Source organism: Sinocyclocheilus rhinocerous, unplaced genomic scaffold (genome assembly GCF_001515625.1).
Source record: "Sinocyclocheilus rhinocerous isolate Xijiao unplaced genomic scaffold, SAMN03320098_v1.1 scaffold688, whole genome shotgun sequence".
Lineage (NCBI taxonomy): Eukaryota > Metazoa > Chordata > Actinopteri > Cypriniformes > Cyprinidae > Sinocyclocheilus > Sinocyclocheilus rhinocerous.
The window spans coordinates 93,572-107,215 of NW_015651641.1; the positions used below are offsets into that span (position 1 = coordinate 93,572).

At 37.5% G+C, this 13,644-nt stretch overlaps 1 protein-coding gene across 1 annotated transcript in view; it reads left to right on the forward strand.

The window, feature by feature from the left end:
• The window catches only part of LOC107713302 (A disintegrin and metalloproteinase with thrombospondin motifs 6-like), a 91,495-nt gene extending 79,646 nt beyond the window's left edge, over positions 1 to 11,849 (forward strand). Inside the window, exons 22-25 of the mRNA XM_016518763.1 lie at positions 319 to 523; positions 611 to 787; positions 8,382 to 8,538; positions 11,521 to 11,849. Coding sequence (XP_016374249.1) covers positions 319 to 523; positions 611 to 787; positions 8,382 to 8,538; positions 11,521 to 11,630 — 649 coding nt within the window. The 3' untranslated portion in view covers positions 11,631 to 11,849. The remainder of the gene's footprint in view (positions 1 to 318; positions 524 to 610; positions 788 to 8,381; positions 8,539 to 11,520) is intronic.
• Positions 11,850 to 13,644: the final 1,795 nt, after the last annotated feature.

Below are 13,644 nucleotides of genomic sequence, written 5' to 3' on the forward strand. Positions count from 1 at the left end.
CTTCAGAAATCATTCTAATATGCTGATTTGCTGCTCAAGAATTTTTTTTTATTATCACTTGAAAACCGTTGTGCTGCTTCATATTTTTATGGAAACCATGATAATTTTTTTCAGGATTCTTTGATGAAAAGAAAGATCAAAAGAACAGCATTTATTTGACATTTCTTTTAAAAAAGCCTAAAATCTCACTTACCCCAACCCTTTTTTACAGTATATGCTATACATGTAAAAATATATTTTGATGAAATCTACAGTTCAATGGTTGTTAGGAATACTTATGGACAGAGAATTTCCATTTTCCGTTTACTTGTGTTTCAGGTGGTTTATCGGTGACTGGTCAGAATGTGGGAAAACCTGTGACGGAGGCATCCGAACACGCACTGTTTTGTGTATCCGTAAAATCGGACCCGCTGACGAAGAGACCCTGGAGGACAGCCACTGTCTGACCCATCGGCCAATAGAACAAGAGTCCTGCAACAATCAGTCCTGCCCGCCCCAGTGGGTGACGCTGGACTGGTCTGAGGTGACTTGATGTGTTCTTCATGTATCTGTATCCTCTAGAATGCCTGCCAATCTTTTAGTTTTAATATTATTGTGTTTTTGTTTACAGTGCACTCCAAAGTGTGGCCCTGGCTTCAAGCACCGCATTGTTCTGTGTAAAAGTAGCGACCTGACCAAAACCTTCCCACCAGCCCTCTGTTCTGACCAAAACAAACCTCCAGTCCGTATTCGCTGCAGCCTAGGACGCTGTCCGCCACCACGCTGGATCCCTGGAGAATGGGGACAGGTAATACCATCGGCCAATAGAACAAGAGGCCTGCAACAATCAGACCTGACCGCCCCAGTGGGTGACGCTGGACTGGTCTGAGGTGACTTGATGTGTTCTTCATGTGTCTGTATCCTCTAGAATGCCTGCCAGTCTTTTAGTTTTAATATTATTGTGTTTTTGTTTACAGTGCACCCCAAAGTGTGGCCCTGGCTTCAAGCACCGCATTGTTCTGTGTAAAAGTAGCGACCTGCAACTTTTATTTTGAAACAAAAAATGGACAAAAAGGCAAAGGTACAAGACTGTGGCTATACGGCTATAGTGAGGGAAAGAACTACAATCCCATGAACCATTGCAAATGACAAATTAAAAAGTATGGAGAAATATAAAACTATCCAAGTTGTTGACTGTGTATATAGAAAACAATATAATATATTATATAACAATATATTATTACATTATTATTATTACAGTATATATTACAATATATATTCAAATATTTAAGTATTTTGAGAGTGTGGGGAGACTCGATTGTCATTTGCTGTGCTTCATGCTAGTGGGCGGAGCTAAGCACTTGTTTGGCGCAATTTGCTTGCTGCTACTCTCAGATTGGTGGAATTTTCTGTACAGTATCATGGGTAATGTAGTTTTGATTCCACTGTTAAACACAATTATTTAAAAGATAAGTTGAAATAATGAAAACTACTGGCTTCAACAAGTGTATACCACCAAAAGCATATACCATCGATTAAGTTCACAGTAGGTCTGTCCTTAAAGGTTTATAAATTACTGTAAAAAAAAAAATCTGTTTCCCTGTGGAGAAAATTAATGGCATTTTTACTTTCAGAACTTGACTGTTGCACTCTCAAGAAACATCTTACTTTTTTCTCTCATTGAATATTGCTTCACTTAAAATTGGTTGTGAAAACAGCTCAAGTTGACTATAAACTACAAGCAAATTCAGGCTTGAATATAAATATTTCAGGTGTCGTTATGATTTAGAACAAATATAGAAGTTTGTCTTTACAAATGTATTCCACAGCATTCCTGGTCCAAAAATGCAAAGGCTGAGTAAAGACTGTTTTAATACAGCATGAAAAAGACCATGTGTTTAGTTGACGTCAATAGAATTTACACTCGTGTGATAAACTGGGGTCTCTGGAAAGCCAGTGACGTGTTTCTGTGAGTGACAGCGAGTATAACAGCCCAAGAGTGTGTAAGTGATAGTAATATCATCCAGATTGTTTGAAGTTCATCTCTTCAGTAGACAAGGTTTTCTGTCAATGCCAAGAATATGTTTTAAAAAAGAAAAAACATTTTACTCTCAGACCTATCCAGTGGTTTCTCTCTTTAAAAAAATTGATACAATCAGAATAACTGTGGTGGCTTATAGTAAATCTTTTTAAAAATGCCACATAAATATGGACAGGTAATATTCAATAAGAAAAAAAATAAAGGGCAGAATATGATCTTATCCATCAGGAATTTATTTATTTATTTCTTTAAATGGAAAGTTGAAAAATAGAGTCCTGCAGTGTATTTTTGTAGACCAACCCAGATGTTTGCATTTTTGTTTGGTTCCCTCGACAAAAACCCAATAGGATTTTTCCATTGGCTTTTGGATTTACTAGAGAAAATGAAATCTATAACCAACATAAGTTTATGATTCTTACACGTTTTGGTCATTGTGATAATCTTCAGCTATTATATTTTGAAGCTTAAATACAATCGCCAAAAGTAATTGTCCCCGGCAACCTCTGTAGTCCCATTTAGCCACTTGTTAGAAACCGCTTTTTTTCAAGACAAGTAAAACCTTTAAAAAAAAATCACAGTGGGGTATTACTAATGTATTTCATGTCATACAAAAAAATATGAAAATATATTGAGATTGTGTTCATCACAGACCTTATTTCAGGCATATAACCCAAAACGCATTCAAAAAACCCATTGAGTGTTAGAATGCAACTTGTTTCTGGGTTTTCGCCAATAAGACAAGGAATGCATATTAATATAATATAATATAATATAATATAATATAATATAATCAATATTGGCTTCAAATAAAAAAAAATTGTAAAGCTTTACAATAAGGTTCATTAGTTAACTGTAGTTAACTGTATCAGTTAACATGAACTAAGCATGAACTATACTTCCCTTTCATGGGAACTTCGAACTGCGTCCTCTAGGGGTCGCTATGGGGAACGCCTCGTCGTGACCCATGTCTGAAGCATACATTGAAAAAACACCAACTCGTTGGCCGGCGACGGCCATGACGTCACTACCGGTGCGACTATAGCATAAATAGGCGCCGGGAGCTACACATCATTCTCTTCTTCGTCTTCACTGACCGCGAGACACTGCGTCCTCTAGGCTTCTTGCCATGCTTCGAACGCAAGCTTCAGATGAAGAAGTGAATGATGTGTGCTCCCGGCGCTTATTTATACTATAGTCGCACCGGTAGTGACGTCATGGCTGTCGCCGGCCAACGAGTTGGTGTTTTTTCAATGTATGCTTCAGACACGGGTCACGACGAGGCGTTCCCCATAGCGACCCCTAGAGGACGCAGTGTCTCGTTCCCTACTCAGGGAACCATGGTTACATAAGTAACCTGAGACGTTCTACAGTATTTATTCATCTTAGTTAATGTTAATTTCAACATTTACTAATGCATTATTAAAATCAAAAGTTGTGCTTGTTAACATTCATTAATGCACTGTGAACTAACATGAACAAACAATGAATAACTGTATTTTCATTAACTAACATTAACAAAGATTACTAAATTCTGTAACAAATGTACTGTTCATGGTTTGTTGATGTTAGTTAATACATTAACTAATGTTAACAAATGACACCTTATTGTAAATTGTTACCAAAAAATAATAAAATTGTACACCACTTATAAGCAACAATTAAGGTTACAAGATCAACAATAATTTGATGATATGAAAAATATATCAAACTAACAAAAGTCCAGATTTATCCGTCTAACTGAATGAAGCTACAACTACTGTAGTACGAGTTACGCCATCCCATGATTCCTGCATTGAACTAGGACTCTCATAATGGAGTGGCTGTTGAAGAAAGCCGTGGGCCAAAAGGTCGCTGGTTCAAATCCCACTTAAGGCCCTCACTGACATATCCCGTCTGTCAGGGGCTCGCGCTCTAATAAAGTCTGTTTAATTTGAAGGAGATGAAATGGGAAGGCTGCTAGAAACTCATCTGAGATGTCCGCACTCCCAGTCCCGTGAGGGGTCCTTCACTGTGGGTCTTACACGTGTTTATGACTAAATCCACATCAGATCCATGTCTTGGCATGCGACGTCAGTGTTTCTGTGGCATTCACACTAGGCGCTATACAGCAGTGACTAATGAGCGAAATTTGTGTATTGTATTGGGTTGCTAAGCAACTCTTGATTTTCCATTGAATCACTGAGCTACATCATGGTAGGAGACTACTGGAATACATCTCAGTTTCGTTTCAGACAGTCGCAATTTACTCCCTCCAGCAATGTCGAGACCTCTAATGTAGAACAGCTGACAGTAGTCAGAGATTCAATTAAACTATTACAATGACATTCCGCAAGTAGCTCTCGCTCCTTAGTTTTGAAGCACTGAGTTTGGCCCAGAATTCACAAGTGTGCCACAAACCGCCTGATACATACTGCACACAAACATGCCAAGAGCTGACTAAATTCACTTATACCAGTCTGACCGGTTGGCTTCTACACAATGGACTCTATGCACACTAAAATCTCAGTGCTACACGAGTTTCCAGTATTGTATTCGCCCATAGCAAACTGTGGTAGTAGCACTCTTTCTGTCATATTTCTAATAACTGTCGATCACAACTAATTATAATAATAGCAACTATAGTAAATGTAACATTTTATTACATTATATTAAAACATAAAATTAGTTCTAAAATTCTAAAAGCTCTCAATACCTTTAGTGTGAAAGTGTATCATATCAATATTGCTTTGTCTTGTCATGTAACTTCCTCAAGATTTAATTTTGTGCTTATTTTTTCCCATACACTTCACTGCAAGTTGCGGTGAACACTGAATGCCGCTAAATGCAGAAGCAATCATGTATAGAGTGCATTTATAGAAGTCAACATGTTTTTACGATTATAAGAAATAACCAGTTGCTAAATTTCCCTGCGGCTCTGGCTTTCAGGAGAGAGAGTTTTGTTCGCCAATACTTGGTAGAAAGTAAAAGAGATATCCTTAAGCACACATTAATATTCCACTTTGTTTCAGAATTGCATTTGATTTCAGATTTGCTTGCCCCTAAATAATATGTAAAACAAACAAACCAACCATTGTTGGTCATGTTACAAATGGCTCAGATTAACCTCTTCCTGTTTAAGTCAATGGTTGTTGGCCATTGTTGGGGAAAGTTACTTTTAAAAGTAATGCATTACAATATTGTGTTACTCCCTAAAAAAGTAACTAATTACGTTACTTAGCAACTTTATGGAAATTAATGTGTTATGTTACTTTTGCGTTACTTTTTCTCATCTGGCCTGGACTTGCATGTTTGTTTTTAATATAAAAAGTTATATTTTTGGCAAATGTAAAAGCCCTTTCACACCACAAGTGAATAAGCCTCAGGCTGAGGGAAATGTAAATTCACATCTGTACAGTCGAGGGCGCAGCTCAAACAAACCATGCAGCTGTGCTGCCATTCTGGATTGCATGAAGAATAGGACACAGAAGAAGAAAGTTCAACATTCTTCAGCAATAAAAAAGAATGAAACAAATGTTATCTAAAGTCATTTTTGCTTATTAGTATGGTTGAACGGGCTCATCGAAGGTCAGCAGCAAAGACATTGGTTAAAAAAACTGGGATTAAAGGGTCATGAAACCCCAGACTACTTTTTCTGAGGTGTTTATGTTGCACATCATAGAAGACAAGGTTAGCATCCGATAATTTTAACTGATGGAGAAAACTGGTTCATTTTAAGCTTTTTTGCGCTATTTTTATCTTCCGGGTTTAAAATCTACATTGTGTTGATTTGCTATGACAGACGTTTCAGACTGTGAGATGATGTTAACGTGAGAGAAACGTTGATGGATGGAAGAAGAGTGTTTGTTTTTGCTTAGTAATAAGAGTTCGGCACAAACGCGATTCATTCACTTGGTGAGCATAACCGTTTTTACAGCTCTGTGACACAACCCGTCAAAAGGCTTATATAAACGCCACAGAATAAGCCTTAAAAGTTCTTAGAGGTGCAACAGCGCGTTCATATGTTTTCGATGCAGAGTGCAAATGGCTGCACAGTAAGCATCATGTTCACACAGCGCACACAACTCCTGTGCATTTACTCCCGATTTCTCTTAACATGGGTACTGGAGAGTTGTCAGTCAATAAAAGGGAAAACAAAGTAACTGGCGTTACTTATTTGAAAAAGTACATGAAAAAGTAATGTGTAAAAAGTAACCTGATTACGTAACTCACGTTACTTGTAATGCGTTACTCCCAACACTGTTCTTGACTAGAATAGGTCGCAAAGTGGACAAGACTTTATGTCTGTAGACAAATGGGTTGAATATATTGTTCTTTATACAATTTTAGACCAGTTACCAAAGTATAACTTAATTGACTCCTTGTGGCAAATTGGCTTGAAAGATATGAACCTTGCTTTTTATTCATACATGTTCTTCACTAATACTGTTGTCTTTAAGATACAGTAACTTTGTATTGTATAGTAACGTAGATAACTTACTTGTTTGTTGTGCTTTAAGTGACACTAGAATTGCGTAATTTGATAATTTTAGAAAAATATGAATTATTTTCAAAAAATAATTATTAAAATGATTTATTTCAGTCTTTGTTTGCATTGTCAGTTTTAACTATGCAATAATTTATATTCTTCTAATTGATTTTCACGATTTATAATTGAAAGTCTCGGTCTGAGGCACTGGTAAAACAAATCTATGATTAAAAGTAATTTGCAAAGTAGTAAAATAAATGTTGATGCTTGGTGAAATGTTTTGACCTTGTAAGAAAAAAAGAAAAAATTTAAATCAGTTTTAAAAATAAAATTGACAGCAGGTCCCAGAGGATGAAGAAACTGCTTGTAAAGTTATGAGTATCCATATTGGTTATCGTCAGTTATTATTTATTTATTTATTTTTAAAACATTGCCATCATCTAACATGCATAAATTGAATCTTTAAAGACACTAATAATTTATAATTTCTTTCAGTCACTCTTCTTTTTAAGGTCTCACTATTTCCTAACCAGAGGCGGACAAAGTACTCAACTCCTTTACTCCATTACTTGAGTGAAAGTACAGATACTGCTGGTCAAACATTACTCCATTACAAGTAAAAGTTGTAAAGACAGATTTTTACTTAAGTAAAAGTACAGAAGTACTTGCTTTTAAAAGTACTTAAGTACCAAAAGTAAATTTCCTTTTTTATGTCAATGCACTGTTTTATTGTTGTACGTAGTAGTACTTACAATACTTCTGAAGCAACATTACACCTGCTGAATACACTGACTAGCTTGTAGTATCTTTGGAATAAAGAGCTTTTAAAATGTTAAAAACCTATGCTAACTATTAACTGTGACTTTTGCCTCAAACTCCTAATTACTGCTTATTAATAGTTAGTATGGGATAGGATTAAGGAATCTAAAATATGGTCATGCAGAAGAAGGCATTAATATGTGCTTTATACATGGGTCAAAGACGTTAAGATGTCCGCATCAAAAGAAATTTACAAAAGTGATTTTATGTCCATAGAAAGCACATTAAATGTAAGTAAAGTGTCTACTTTTAAGGTTTCAAATAAGTTTTTGGAGAATAAAATGTCAAGATTGGGTTGAAATAATGTTACATTGTCATTCAGTGTAACAATATTTATGTAAAAATTCAAACAACATGATTATTCTGACTTGTAAATATTAAAATATATAAAAGAATAAGAGAGCATATTACATTGTATTGTGTTTTAAATGAGTAAAAAAATTCTTACTGACAAATGGGCAAAACCTAGGATAGTGACAAATTTAAAAAATGTAAAATTACAACTAATCAGTATTTGGGGTGAAAGTAATTAGTCTTTTAATATGTCATAAATTGATTTTTGTTGTAAATATGCCTGACAAGTTTGTTACACTGAATGACATTTTAATGGGTCTCTTCTGTAAATCAGGGGAAAATGTATGATATTTATGTTTTGCTCAGAAAAACAAAAACAAAATTGCAATTAAATTAAACAGAAAACGTTTACATTTTTTGGGGGGGGAAAACAACAACAATTTAAAGCAGTATTACACTTATCGTTTTTATGCTTAAACCCTTTTTCGTCTTTGACCCACATACCAAAAAACAGCCGATATGCTAATAATATGCATGCTAGTTAATAGTGAGAATTGGTCCTTAAAAAGCATTACCTTTCTTTCATATTGTACATTATAATGTACTTCATAAAATTCAGTGGTACCATTTAAAACAACTGATTTTATTTTAATAATTTAGAAAAATATGGAATGTTAAAATCAACTGATTTATTAACAGCTTTTCAGTCGTAATATCTCTGCATCCCTAGTTCTGACGTAGGTATTAGAGGCTGTACTAAAGGCTCGCTGTGTGTTTTTACAGTGCTCTGCTCAGTGTGGACTAGGGCAGCAGATGCGGATGGTTCAGTGTCTGTCGTATACAGGACAGCCCTCCACCGAATGTCCAGAGTCACTACGGCCCAACACCATGCAGCAGTGTGAAAGCAAGTGTGACGCTACACCCATCTCCGGTGGCGACGGTAAGTCAGTCACCCTTCCTCTAATCCCGTGAAAGAGCAGCGATGGCTTATGAGCGTTTCGTACGAGCTGCATCTGGCTTTGATCACAGTATTGACATTTACAAAGTTTGTGGCCTCTGCGTTCAATTTTGAATCAACAAAGGATTATATTGTTCTGTTCTTGCCTGTTATTAAATACTTCAGTTTGGAAACGAGACAGGGCAATCCTGGATTCAATAAAAGTTCCATGACCCTTGCGAGATAGATCCCTATTCAGATTCCTTCACCGGGGAAGCAGCGTCTCCTAATGGACCCTAATAGGATTAGTTGTGTCCTAATCAACAGCAGTGACAGAATGTCTACTTTCATTGTCTTTAGCCATGGCAGTTTAAAGACTCTAATAAGGAAGCCATTAATTAAGGTTGGGCCAGTTAGCACCAATGCTATACTAATGCAGATGGCCGTCTGCCCACACTGTGAATCAGGTCACTCTCTTTTTACGCTTAGATGCTATAAATACCATAAGAGGCTTGTGTCCAGGCCCTGAGTCATGGCCTCTTTTGAAGGAGGACTTAAGAGTTTTGGCTTTGACACAAAGGAAGTCTATTAGATTTCCAGTGCTGCAGGGTCATGCGAGATTCTGTCCCTGTCCTACAGAATCCCCCTTGGACCCGAAAATAACTTTTAATTGGTACTCTATTCAGGGTAATTAAGGTTGGGCCAGTTAGCACCAATGCTATTCTAATGCAGATGGCCGTCTGCCCACACTGTGAATCAGGTCACTCTCTTTTTACGCTTAGATCCTATAAATACCATAAGAGGCTTGTGTCCAGGCCCTGAGTCATGGCCTCTTTTGAAGGAGGACTTAAGAGTTTTGGCTTTGACACAAAGGAAGTCTATTAGATTTCCAGTGCTGCAGGGTCATGCGAGATTCTGTCCCTGTCCTACAGAATCCCCCTTGGACCCGAAAATAACTTTTAATTGGTACTCTATTCAGGGTACCCACAGAATCGCTGTTTTGACGTTTCATGTAAATGTAAATACGACGTTTAAAATCTTTTGACTGTTTGAGAGATACGGCACATATTTGTGATGATTTTCCCAACGCCATAGTGTCACATTTGTGATTTTAGAACAGTTAGTGGCGTGACCATCAAGCTGCTAGGTTCAATTCAGATTTCGCATCTACCCAGAGAAATACGATGCTACTGGCTAACCGAATGTCCTTCATTTTCACACAATTGATGTTCTCAAGCATAATGTTTATTTAATGTTACAGGTTCAACCACACACGATCACAGAAGTACTACAGTAAAAGTTTACTGTTTATGCACAAACACTAATGTCTATGGAAGCCCGTTTCCGCCACTGAATAAAAAATAAATAAAAAAGGATATTGCGACTTTTTATCTCACAATTTTTAAATTGTTTTCACAGAATTGTGAGATATAAACGCGCAATTGCGAGTGATAAAGTCAGAATTGCGAGATATAAAGTCACAATTGCGTGATATAAACTCGCAATTCTGACTTTTTTTCTCCAACCAAAAATGTTGTCCAATTTTGAGGGGGGGAAAGACTGATATGTTCTCAGAATTGCGAGTTTATATCTCACAATTGTGAGTTTATATCACGCAATTCTGACTTTATTTCTCAGAATTGCGAGTTTGTATCATGCAATTATGAGAAAAAAAGTCAGAATTGTGAGATATAATGTCGCAATTACCTTTTTTATGTTTTATTCAGTGGTGGAAACGGGCTTCCATAAATGTCAGCAAAATAATTCAATGTGTGCATCCATGTCCGTTTGCAATAAAGATGTGCTTCATGTGCTTTAAAAACTTGCACGCTAACCTGTTAGCCTACTAGCTTTGAATAGTGTGGGCAGTTTTACCCTAAATGATTAGCTTACCATAATGTGATACATTTTTAAAGCAACCTATGGGGGTCCAATAGTGATAGAATCTTACACAACAAAAATTTAAAGTGGAAATTTGTCATGTTGCATCTGATTAGGACAACATGTAACAAGGTCAGAATAGACAGGAAGTAAACATTAGCACAGGCCAGATTGTTAAACATTCAAGCATTTTAGGAAAGTGAGATTTATATGGGCCGCTAATTTTCATCCATGCCGTGAAGATGACAAATTCTTTCCATTGGTGCTCCCTTTCACTAGCACATGCACTGCACTGATTACCACCTAGATTCACACAGACATCTGAAATATGACTCGCATTCTAAGAACCCAAAACGTTGTCCTCAGAGGAAATGCAAATATGCTTTTCATTAAAAATAATGAGGGATATGAAGTGAAATGAAAAATGAAATTAGTAAAACGTTCTTCCATGAAGTCGATATAGAAACTCAAAGACTAGTTTCGAAATGCTAGTTTGTCTGTAGTTTCATTACTTTAAATTATAAAAAGCTTGTTCAGTTTCAAAGTAGCTGGTCTTTATTGCTTTGAAGAGCTCATCAGAGATAGAGAGTTGGGCCCAGTTGTAGGTCCAGCAGCCTCTGGGATCTGTATCAAAGTCCTGAGTCATTGTTCCACACAGACTTGCCTGTCATATAAGGAGACCGTTCACCCAAAATTAAAAGTCTGTCATTATTTACTTGCCTTCATGTCATTCTAAACTCATTTGGCTTTTTTTTTCTTCCATGGAACATAAATGGAGGAATATCTTGGACATTTTGAAAATATTTTAAGTGAATCACACAAATCTATCTTAGAAAACAGTGCATATTTTTATGATACCTTTATTCTGATTTTGGAGCTTGACAGCCCCAACTCCAATCAATCTTGTGTGTTAAACTACTGCAAAAAGTCAAACAGGTTTGGAATGACGTGAGGGTGAGTAAATGATGACAGACTTTTCATTTTAGGGTGAACTATCTCTTTATCAAGACTTCAAGTTTCCTCTTTGTGGTTCCCCAGCATCAACCACTTACTCACTCCTCCACGTATCCTTTCTCATTCCACCTTTTTTTCCTCTTCCCCTAGAGTGCAAAGACGTAAATAAGGTGGCATATTGCCCATTGGTGCTGAAGTTCAAGTTCTGCAGCCGTGCTTACTTCAGGCAGATGTGCTGCAAGACGTGCCAAGGACACTGACCCCGCGGAGAGAAGCAGAGACAACAAGGAAAGAGAGAGAAAACTGGCAGAGAGAAAAGTCAATGCTGGGTACAGAGAAGGAAGCCTCTCTCTCGCTAATCAACAAACACACACACACACAACTGCTTTTAGCCCTGTGGAACCCAAACCACTGCTCAGCACTGCGCTGACACCTGTTTTATTTTCACTTCTGTGAAGTGGGAATGTATAAAATGATCATTATTGTTGTTATTTTTATAATAATAATAATAATAATTGCTCTTGGTTATTATTATCAATGTCTTTCTGTTGTTATAATCCAAAATGCTGGACACAACACTCACAGAAGTAGCACGGAAGAGGTTTACTTCAAGGTGCCCACCTAAGGGAGTTTGGGACATTGGTATATCCCTGGGTCTTGCATACACACTCCTAACATGGTTCTGTTGGCAACGCTGCATTCAGGGGCATTAAACCCATTAACGTTTGATCACACTGGCAGCAATCAGATAGATTGGAAGTCATTCGTTTTCAATAAGAGTTGGCAAGTTCAGGCAACATGAGCATCAGAGACTGTTGGTGGCGTGACAAAGTACGAGTGTGCAGACACTGCCATTCACATGATCCAGCATCTGATAAATGTGTATACAGCAGCCCAAAAGGAACCCTTCCAAGCAACGGATAGTACTGAGACTTGGTGACTGCAATGTGAATGCCCCTTTAGGGTTAAAAATAAATAAACATCCAAATTTTCCACCCAAATGATACTTTTCGCTTCTAAAAACAAAGAAGTATAGATCGGGGGTAACCAGTCCTGCTCCTGGAGAGCTACCTTCCAGCAGACTTCAACCTGCTCCAACAGACCTGCCTGTTATTTTAACTAAACTCTGCAGGATGGAAGCTCTCCATGAGCAGGTGGTATAGACTGAATTGTCTTTTGATTGGAAGTTTAGACCAGGAGTGTCCAATCCTGCTCCTGTAAGGGTCAGTATCCTACAGAGTTTAGCAGCAATCTGGCATAGGAGCTGAACTCTGGCTGTGCTCCACTTCGATTTTAGTCGAACACTCGCAAACTTCCCTAAGCACTTCCCCTCTGCCACTGCCATATTGAAGTGCATTCCACTTTGTGAAGTTGACAAGGGAAGTTTATATAGACCAGGGGGGTCCAATCCTGCTCCTGGAGGGCCACTGTCCTGCAGGTTTCAGCTCCAACCCCAATTAAACATACCTGAACCAGCTAATCAAGGTCTTAATAGGCATACTAGAAACTTCCTGGCAGGTGTGCTGTCCTGGACCGAGTTTGGATGTCCCTGATATAGACACTCGACCTCTCGATTTTTACTGAGGGTTTGAGTCTACTTCATACGTACACTTCGGTAGCTTCATATACCACAATGCAACATGATTGTGACGTCACTGAAGATAGTTTAATTTACCCCCACCCCAAACAACTCTATGATATAATAATTATTTTTATTACAGCCCAAACATACCTGTATGCATATAGAATGCTGCTTAAAACAAATTTGTAAAGGAAAAAATTTTAAATAATAAATCAACTCCATAGCGGATTCCAAGTGAGGATTCCACCAGTTGTGGGGACTCGTGCAACATAATCAATGACGTACACTCGATTCAATTAGATGAAGGGAAGTTAGTGAGGGAAGGGCATAAAAAACAAAGTTGTAGGGCCATTGTAAGACAGTGGCACTCCAGGAGCAGGATTAGACACCCCTGGTATAGACAGTTAGCCAATATCATTCAGCTTGAATAGTTTCTTTTTGTGGTTAGATGGAGGTTGTATTAGATATGCATGTGGTTTAATTGAAATCAGTAACTTGGAACTTCTATGTACATTTATTCACTTGGCAGACACTTTTATCCAGAGTGACTTACATTACATTCATTGTTTCAACACTTGACCCTTGGTAGTGTGATTGGGTGCTTTGGTGCTGAATTTGTGCAGAAGAAATCTCAATTAGAGCTTCAGAGTCCAGATGTTCAGTTGAGTTAGCCACCTGTTTTACTGAGCTGA